At 35.4% G+C, this 10,288-nt stretch overlaps 1 protein-coding gene across 1 annotated transcript; it reads right to left on the bottom strand.

Moving 5' to 3' along the window:
* Nucleotides 1-1,022: 1,022 nt before the first annotated feature.
* Nucleotides 1,023-9,765, bottom strand: LOC117925147 (110 kDa U5 small nuclear ribonucleoprotein component CLO). Its single transcript, XM_034844038.1, has 11 exons — nt 9,681-9,765; nt 7,882-8,638; nt 5,447-5,515; nt 4,120-5,313; nt 3,879-3,977; nt 3,586-3,744; nt 3,291-3,376; nt 3,011-3,209; nt 2,412-2,522; nt 1,777-1,983; nt 1,023-1,394 (listed from the first exon to the last, which is right to left on the bottom strand). Exons 2-11 carry the CDS (start codon nt 8,623-8,625, stop codon nt 1,296-1,298), a joined length of 2,967 nt encoding a protein of 988 aa, XP_034699929.1. The 5' UTR covers nt 8,626-8,638; nt 9,681-9,765; the 3' UTR covers nt 1,023-1,295.
* Nucleotides 9,766-10,288: the final 523 nt, after the last annotated feature.

Raw genomic sequence — 10,288 nt, 5'->3', positions numbered from 1 at the left:
CCACTCTTTTCCCTTCGGGTCAAAGCAAACCTTTGAGTTGACTTTTGACCAAACGAAAAAATAAAAAAAAAATAAAAAAATGATAAATGACTAAGCTAGAAGTGAATAGGATGTCCTCTGGCGCACCCTAGTATTGAAGTCCTGAACCATATGATGCATTTTCTTCTATTAATAACACTTGAACAGAAAATGTTTCCTTTAAGTTTGCAAACCTACATTCATGTGTGGGGCTATTAGGCTATAACATCTTTTACTTCGCCTATTCACTTCTCGGATCTTAGTATATTATATACAGCGTTAGAAACTTTTTCGGAGATATCACAAAATCATTTTTATTTTTTAACTTTTCAACATTTACCCTATATAATATCCTAATCCAACTTCTTACTCAAAATTAAATTAAATTCACTTTTAAAATTATGTATTAATTTTTTACTTAAAAATAAATTAAATTACTAAAATTCCTTAAATATATGTAAAATCCTAATTCTAAAAACTTCATCCTAATTTTCAACCACCTAAATCCAAAGTGAGGTGGATACCAATTGGAGACCTTAGAGCCTATGAGAGAAGTGTTCCCCAAACTCAGAAAATAATTTTAATAATTTTTTTACAAAAAACAGTTTTTTGAAAACCAATTCTAAAATAAAATATTTTCTAAAAACATGTTTGAATTATTTTTAACTATTTAAAAAAAATAATTATATAAACATATAATATGATTAAAACTAAAATATTACTAAGAATAAAAATCACTTTTTAAAATATTTAAAAACACGTTATGTTAAAAACCTTTCAAACAAACTTTTATTTCAAAAATTATCATAAACTGTTTTTGAAAACTATTTTCTAAAACATTCTCCAGCATGCCCTTTAATACCATCGGGAGCCAGTAAGCTTGCCCATTCCACTAATACATTGGGCAGTGAACTTGATAATCAACACGACTGCCCCATAATTTTAAGTACACCTCTTGACCTTTTCTATTCAATCTGGTTGCCAGGCCAAAAGGAGAAAGAACGGAAAAACACAAGGCCTGTGCCTTGGGAACGATTAAAAAAGCATTAAATTTCGTAACAAAAATCCACCAAAGGCAATTCCGTTGTTTTTTAATCCCCGAATGGCAATCAGATGCACAAGTTTTTTGCATTTGAATTGAACTTGTACAGCTAACTACGATGAAAAATGTGAGGAAGAGGACCAAAACATCTACAACAAAACCCTGCTTGGTGATGCAGGATATCCAGTGATCAGAAAATGAGATTAAACAGAGGAATGCACTCCTGTCTCCTGACTTAAATCATTTGCTGATGAAGGTCGGCTGCCTGCTGGGCTAGCTCCACCACCATAGCCTCGTCGAAGAATTTATTGATGCTTACATCTTCACTCATACCCTGCCAAAGAAAATGGAAATGCAAAAGATTGGATTATATATCGTCTTCAGATGGGTTCATTAGATCATATTATTCAGTGTAACTGAAATTGTCTGTTTTAAGTTCATGGTTGTAGAATGTCTTTCCTTCTGCATGCTGATGACTACTGAACTAACTTCATTAGTCGTAAAACTTATTGTTTGTGTTTCCTTCCACAAAGGAAAGACATGAAAGGCATGCATTTGGCAACATGCCAATCACCCTTGGCCTTTACTTGGAAAGAAAAAACATTTGACTTGCAACATGGTTAAAGAAACATATCTTAAAAACACCTTCCAATGCATATTACAGCAAAAACCACACACATAAAAAGTGCTATGAAACACCTTTTCAGATTCCATACCTTTCTACGCCTTGTCTTAACCATGAACTCACGAGCAAGGTGCTGAATCGGTGCAGGTTCCAGTGGCCGCAGGACAATACTCTTATCAAGAGGGTCCCCTGGAACTATAGCCCAGTGATCAAACACAGAGGCGCAAAACGCTTGCCCTTGAGTATGGTACCTCAAGTCTGTCTCAAACCCAAATGATTCTATCACTGGCAAAAATGCCTGAAAATAAATAAATAAAGACATTCAAAAAATCAAGTTGCAATTAGATGAGTTTTCAAGCATGTATATCTAGAAAAAAGACTTGGAACATATAAACCAATATGACCAACAATATCATGCATTTTACATGAGAGATAAATTGGCAACACATGTAACAAGATGGAAGGAATAATCCCAACCATATGGGGTCAGCTCCATTTAATCCAATTAATGCTATTCTAATGTATCTTCTAAATTTATAATGATAATCTTGCATATTGTATTATCAAATTTCTCAGTCATAAAAATTGGACTGGCAAGTCGGCTGGCAGTTCCAAGTGTTACTAATTGTCCTCAATCTCATAGAAAACCATTAAGATCAATCATGAAAATTTTCCAAACATTTCCTTCAAAACTGTAACTATAAAAGCAAAGTACAGCCATCAAACCTTAACAATATAGGCTGGGGTCCCTGGTTGAGGAACATCAGCTGTAACATGCCCACGCCTGCGAGATAAGACAGTGTAGATTGCAGAGACACAGTCTATTGGTGTTTGTATCTGAAACAGAGAAACCAAATTAAATAACACAGTGATGTCATCAGCCTGATAAGGGAAAAACACATTTAAGTCTAATAACAGATTGAAACTAAATATTCTTTTTAGGGATGATTAAATATCAACTTGTTTACTGTCTGGATCTATGATCCCTATGATTCTATATTCAGATACACCTTCAAGGAAGAAAGACTTCCTTCTTAACTTTTATGAGAAATTTCTATGAACTTGAAAATTGCAAGTTCTAGTTTTAGCAATATCCAGAAATTTCACTTAAAAAATGAAGCCTAATTAACAAATTTTCTACATTTTTTGAGGCAACTATGAATGGTCTTAGGGGTTGGGTTGCTCAAAAGATAAGTAATATGTTCAGTTCCCATGCCCAGGCACAGTCCATTTGCAGTATTTTTTTTTTCCTTGAATGATGAGTGGAAAGAGGGGTCATTAGCCTGCATTCTTCCTTCAATAGCTTAATATAGCAAAGTATTTACCTCCACGTAGTATACAGGTTCCATAAGTCGTGGAGTTGCCATAAGGAATGCAGAGTAGGCCACCCGCCGAGCTGTAGGAATGATCTGACCAGTTCCTCGATGCAAGGGCTCAGGTGCAATCCTTGCATCGACTATTTTGAACTTAACATTTCTGATGGGCTCATCACACAGGGGTCCTTCTCGGGCACCCCATTGAAATCTATCCAGAACAACACACACCCTTAATAAAAGGCAAAAACAATAATAAATGAAAAAAGAAACTAATGACAACATAGTTTACCCTTGAACAATGGAATCTTTGACAGCATTTAGTAAGTTCTTATCAACTTCACTAGAGAGAGTATCATCTAACAAAATGTTAGGCCCCTGCAAGCAGCTCATTGGTCAGACAGAAACATGGCAATCATACACATAAGAGCTAGATTGGAAAAAGATTTGCAAGAAGTTAGGAATATATCAAAGGAAGCGGATGGAATAACAAGCTGAAGTTAATTTTAAAAAAAAGGGAGGTATTGATTAAACAACAGTAGGGTTGTATCACTGTTAGAAGTTGAAACTTTTGCCAAGTACATTACCTGCTTATCTGGCCCAAATGCCCATATGGACCTTGCAGCCAGCAAATCCCAGTCATATTTTGTTTGAAAAAAGTCACCAAGTTTCTTTCGATGCCAATCAATGCTTACAACACCATTCTCGATATCCTCCGCGAGTCCTTTCTCCAATGGCTCTGCAATCTAGCAAAGAAAAAAACACAAAAAAAAAGGTTGTTTAAATAATTAATATACTGCATAAAATTGAATCATATATGATTCTTGATAGCCCCAGGATCAAGGGAAGGGAAAAAAAAGGCAATAGATGACTTCCCTACCATGGTTATTTTATTCTTCTTGTTGGGTGTTTCAGCAAAACATTTCATTGATGAAGACTCCACCACAGTTTCACAAAATGATACAACAGGATCTGCCACCTATATTTTAAGTAAAGCACAAGAAGCAAAAGCATGCTCATCAACAAAAGGCACATCCCTCCATTGAAAAGGCAAAAAGGGTACTCACATGAAAGTTAAGATCAACCATAAATCAAATAAGAGATCGATGTGAAATAGATACCTTGACTTCAACTTCAGAATACAGTTCTCTAAGGTCCTTCATGATAGAATCCAAATACAACTCCCCAGTACCTAAAATAGTGTGTTCTCCAGACTCCTCAACTTTAGTAATTGCTAAAGGATAGCTCTTACTGATCTTCCTAAGACCCTCCACCATTTTGGGCAACTCACTTGGATTTAAAGGCTCAGTAGCTGTTTTAACTACTGGAAGAGTATTAAACAGAAGAGGCCGAAATATGTATACATCCTCATCATAATCCAAATTACAAAGTGTGGCAGTCTTCATAATTGAAGCATCCACACCTTCAATGAGAACCCAAGAACCAGGAGGAGCCTTGCTTATGGGTATTCTGTAACGAGCTTGATAAACCCATAATTTTGTAACTTCCTTTACTGTCATATCCTCTTCGTCTTCTGGTGAATAGCCTTCTCCCAGCACACGTAAAGTCTGCCCTGTTTGGATTTCACCACTATAAACCCTACCAAAAGCATCAAAAACACTGCAATCAGACTTTGGATACAGTTTAGTCACATTAACCATTAGAGGACCAGAAGAATCACAATCTTCCATGGCCTGGTATATTGCAGAATCTTTGGGTCCAGTATAAATATGATCAACCTTCTTAGCTGCAGCATCTTTGGCAGAAGGAATATGCTGAACCAGCATATCAGTGAAACCTGTCGCTGAACCAAAGACTGAGCTACAGGCCAACCTCAGCAAAGGCCTAACATTTAGTTTGTAGGCTGCATTGCTGAGAGTGACACCCAGTTCTGCAAGGGTACTCTCCACACTCTTCTTATGTTCTCCAATTACTTGGCTATATATCTTGTAGAGGGGCTCAAGCACAAACTGGACAAATGATCTTTCCCCTCCACTTGCAGGCGGTTTCTTCCTGAAAACCCTAGCATCAGGATGATAATACATATCTCCCCAAAGCCGAGATGCAAACTTATTGGCATCAAATGGGACGCCATGGAGTTTGACATATAGTTTAGCAAATGATTGCAAAGTAAAAGACCATCCTGCACTAGCACTAGCAAAACAGACATTTCCAGCAGCCGGGTCTATGATTTGGACATTTCCTGCAGTTGATGAGGCAGCAGATATGTGATTATTGATGAGTTCCAGAGTATGCCTTAGCTTATGATAAGCATCCTTTGGGGGCAATTTGAGTTCAGTGATCAGCCTGTCAACCTTGAAAAAATAAGAGATTAAAATAAATTAATAAAAGAGAATACAAGGAAGTCTATGAAGTGTTCTGCTTCGTAGAGTTGATTAAAATGGTACAAAGAAGTTTTGACCACCAAAACAAAGGGTTAAAAGGTACCTTATTGATTACAAGTACAATAGGAAGGCGCTCTTGGATTGCATGGCGTATAGCCCTTTCTGTATTTACCTGTGCACAAAAGAATTATCGAACATTTCATGTCATTACAATCTCTCTCAAAGCAACTGCCAAAGCCATTAATTCAGGAAAACGACAGAAATGAGCATATTGGATAATCAATATGAACAGGTTGAACATAATTCTTCTTTAATGAGAAAGTTTACCTGCTTCCTATTAGTAATTTGGTTCTAACTATTCTCTCACTAAGGTAATCTAAGCCAGGCCCTTTTAATATTAACTAGGTCAATTAAACCTTGATTTCCACAACTGGATACATTCATCACTTGGGTACAGACATCTATACTTATTCAACATGGTATTAATCATATATCTCTATTTTGACTTAGTTATGGAGTTTGCATCTCTCTCTATCTTTAACTTCAAATTGTCTTTCTTCAACATTCCTTTATTTTCAGAACTTACTTTTTTTCTTTTTTCTTTTTTTTTTTTCCAGGTGATAGGCCATAGCTTACTTTCAGTTATCACCCTCATTAATATTAAGCTTGTTCCACTAAGTCTGATAAAAACAGGGAGAAGCAAAAAACAACTATCTTAATTACATGCATCCTCCAACAGCAGGCAGAAACACTCAAAGTTGGGGTCAAATAATTAAACCTGCATATATCTCTTAACTTTTATTCCACTACTCGACCTATAAATTATCAAAGCTAAAGTTCTAATAGACTTGACACTTTTGGAATTCCCCAATCAAAAAAACAAAACAATAATTTCTTAGTTCTGGTGGGGAATAATTAATATGGAAGGGCTTTAAAGAAGAAGAGGTATTTGGGTAATACATGAGTAAAGATAGGCAGTATGAACCTAAAACTAGGTTGAAAAGCTTTGTAGGTAAGAAACCAATCATAGAAGCTTACAGCAGAAGTTCAGATTGAGTCATATCTATTTTGCACTGATTATAGATATGTGTTGGTGACATCTACAATACTATGTTAAAGGAAGAGGTGTCCAATCTACACATCCACAATTAGTGACCTGGCATAAATTCCACCTCCAATTAAAAGATATGGATATAATGATTTGATAGGAAGTACAGGTGAAACACTGGAATCCATTATTACTAGGGTAGAGTGGAAGGAGGGATGAACTCACAAGACCGCCACTCATAAAATTTTCACAAGAGCACAAGGTAAGGAATGTGCTCAGTTGTACATTCCAATTGACAAGACTAGGAAAAATACTAATGAAAAGTTATAACCATGTAAGGAAGCTTTAAAATAAAATAAAAAAAGCTGTGAGAAAATAACTAATGTGGAAAATGTAATAAAATTACAAAAATAAGTGCTTTTTTGGATACACTTCATGTTTTATTGTTTTTAAACAAAGAAAATAGTAGTAATTTTCATGTAAAATATAACAACTCTTATATGAAAAGTATAAACCTACCTCATGTCTTTAAAAATTACTTTGTAAATTAGAGGTAGGTTTATACCTCAAAGTGTAAAATCCAAAATCTTTTTAAGGCAAGTCTCAAAGAGTTCTTGCATTTTAGACAGAAGTTACTATTGTTTTCCTTTTGAAAAAATAAAAAACAAGAAGTGCATCCAAAAGACACCTAAATAATCTGATGTTAGATTGACGTCTACAAGAAATCCAGGAGAAACTATTTGCATTATTTTCTTTTCATACATGCACAGTGATTGATGAATCAAAGAGAACATTCCTTGAAGAACTAATGCTATATGAATGAACAAGAGAGTTATGACACAACTATGAATACATCCTGTGTACTTGGATTGCACCTTTTTTTTGCTAGGCCCCTTCTAATAAATCATTTTTCTATCAAAAAGAATTACAATCATAAAATCCTCAAATTTCAAATTTCTAAATGTTGCAGCATGTCAGCCTAAAAAGCACGAGAATAAGATGAATTGAGTACAAAAACTAGAAGGAATAGATATTAAGTCATTTCCAGCAGAAATGGGGGCAAAATAAAGGCCAATGATTAAACTAATTACGATAGAAATGGTTAAAGTAGCAAGTACTATGAACAGAGGGAAGGTACAAGGAACGTAAATCTTAAGATAGTGCAAAAGAACCTAGTGGCCTACCATTCTTCAAGAAAAAATGCACACAAGTCACAACGTATAAAGATTAAGATTCTGATGGTTGATGACGTATGGTTGAGATTTGATACCAGAATAAGATGCATACATAACATGCCTCAAGCTCAAAACTTTTCAGTGGGTATGAGGGGTTGCTCAGTGTTTCATGCGGCACTTTGTTATTGGGCAATTTTCTGTGTGTTTGCACGAGTGCCATCATGTGTTTGGCTTCCTCAGAATTAAAAAAAAAAAAAAAAAAATAGCATACCTGAAAAGAAACAACAGAAGCAGCCAAAGAAAAGGGTCACTTACCATTACTCCTTCAGCAGCATCCACAATCAAGACAGCACCATCGGCAAGTCTGAGAGCAGCAGTCATCTCATCAGAGAAATTTACATGACCTGGAGTGTCCATGATGTTACAAAGATAAGATTTTGAATTGCTATCCTCAAGAACAAGTGACATGGGAACAGCCTTAATTGATATCCTTCTCTCTTGCTCATCAATCCTCGTATCTGTGTATCTCATGTGCTTCTCACTATTTGAATCAAATGTTGAAATATGGTGTGTTTGCTCAACCAGCATGTCCATGAATAGTGTCTTTCCATGCTGTAAATGTCCGACCAGAGCAACATTCCGAACCAAAGCTGGGTTTGACATAAGACCCAAAAGAAACTGGGTTGACACATATGTCGACGAATCCTTCACTCCCAACTCAAACTTAATATTCCTAACAGGTTTGATTATTGGTTGTTCAAGAGGTTGCTCATCTTCATCCATTACCAAGGTTTCAACATCTTCACCATAGACTTCTTCAGCAGTAGGATAGTACTTTTTGTCTTCAGCAAGGACAATCTGGTTGTCCATGTCAACATCATTAGATGCAGTTATCCACCCATTAGAGGCTGCAACTGCATCCTCAACATCAGATACCATTTCCTCTTCATCAGGCTTGTCAGGGATGTCCTCATCTTGATCATCTCCATCACTTTCTCTGTCAGACTCAATTTCTGGTCCAATGTAGTTTCCAAATTCATCATATAAACTGTCATCCATGGTTCTTTCAAATCTGCCACATTGTATAACCAATTATTAGTATGGAACAGCAACCACCCAATCAAGAAAGAGTTGTTTAGGGCAATGTTTGGTTCACAATCATCAATAGTCTTTGCCCACTTAAGACCAAATGTTCTCTTAGAGCCTAGGCACGACAGGGAAGCCCATGGCATGGGCTCGAGTGAAATGATGCAACATTAATTAATGTAATTTTATAAAATTTAATACGCTAATACTTGTTGCATACCATAAAAAAAATAAGAAAAAAATATTCTCAAGAATTCAGGGAAAAGAACATTTCAGTAATTTCATGAAGAGTTTCATTGAATAGTCTCAGTAATTTCATTTTAAAAAAAATGTATAGGAAAAAAGGCCAAAGTTTCCAAAGAGTGCACATGTGAGCTAAAAACAGCCAAGTGTCCAGAAAATGCAAAATCATCTAAGAAAACTTAAGTGAGAAAAATTTAATGCAAATTGTACCAAAATTTTAAAAGAAAATTTTTCCAAAATATCAGGAAAAAAAAATCTCAAAAAGACATATCAGGAAAAATTAAAAGAGAAAACGAATAAGTAGAGCGACAAGTGTGTGCAGTGTGACGAAGTAAGAAACAGTGAAACAGAGAGCGTGTCGGAGCGAGTGGTGCAGTTGGGACTTGAAAGTTGTTGGTATCTTCTCCTCCCCCAAGGAGGAGCAGAAGAGACTTGCAGGAAGATTAGGATTAGGGTTACTTTTTACAGAGAAGAAAGAAGAAATTAACGAAATGTCGGGGTTTGGATCTTTCGCCTTTTCTCAATTTGACCCAAAAACGAAAAATGAAATGGGTTTTTGATTTGGTGAATCCTGCATCTGGGTTTCTTTTCTGATCAATTTTCCATTCATATTCAAGATGGCAAACAATTCAAGGGTTTTAACCTAAATACTACAAACCATCAAACAGCTGATACTAGAATCAAAAGAATAACCCGTTTTTGGATTTTTTTGCGTAGAAATTGAATTAAAATTACCTAATCCTTACAGACACATATACATCCAGAGAAAGAGATATAGAGAGTACCTGAAGAGGGAGTTACAGGAAGTGAATCCAACTGAGAGTTCAAGTGTATTGAAACGAGAGGGTTTATAGAGGGGTTGGCCACGGCGCGGCTGTCAAGAGGAATTGGGCCTACACCTGGCTAGATAAAGCTCGGGCCATGTAGGTTGGACTGAGTTTGAGCCCAATGGGCTCGAGTATGTTGGCCTCCGGTGGCTTACTCTCTGTTTGGAAACTATTTGGCACTGTACCTTGAAAACAGTTTTCTGTCGAACTTATGACAAAAAAATTAAAAAATAATATTTATTTATTGAATACAAATGTTTATAAAATTGATGGTATTAAAATGCTGTAGCAAAAATATAATTGTTGGAAAAAAACCACATATGAAGCAATTGTCAAAGAATCATTTAAGTAATTACTCAAATCTACTTCAAATGTGATTATTTATATTTTTAAAATCAAATTTAAAAACATTGTTATAAAAAACAACTTTTAAACATTAGGAAATGTATATAGTATTTACGAAACCATTCTCAAATAAACTTCAATTACCTATTAATATTAACTATCATAATTTTAGATTATTTATTTGATTTCATCGATACCACAAAATCATATTTGAAAAGTCG

This window comes from Vitis riparia, chromosome 11 (assembly GCF_004353265.1).
Source record: "Vitis riparia cultivar Riparia Gloire de Montpellier isolate 1030 chromosome 11, EGFV_Vit.rip_1.0, whole genome shotgun sequence".
NCBI lineage: Eukaryota > Viridiplantae > Streptophyta > Magnoliopsida > Vitales > Vitaceae > Vitis > Vitis riparia.
The sequence above is the reverse complement of the archived record's forward strand: the minus strand, read 5'-3'. Positions and strand labels throughout refer to the sequence as shown.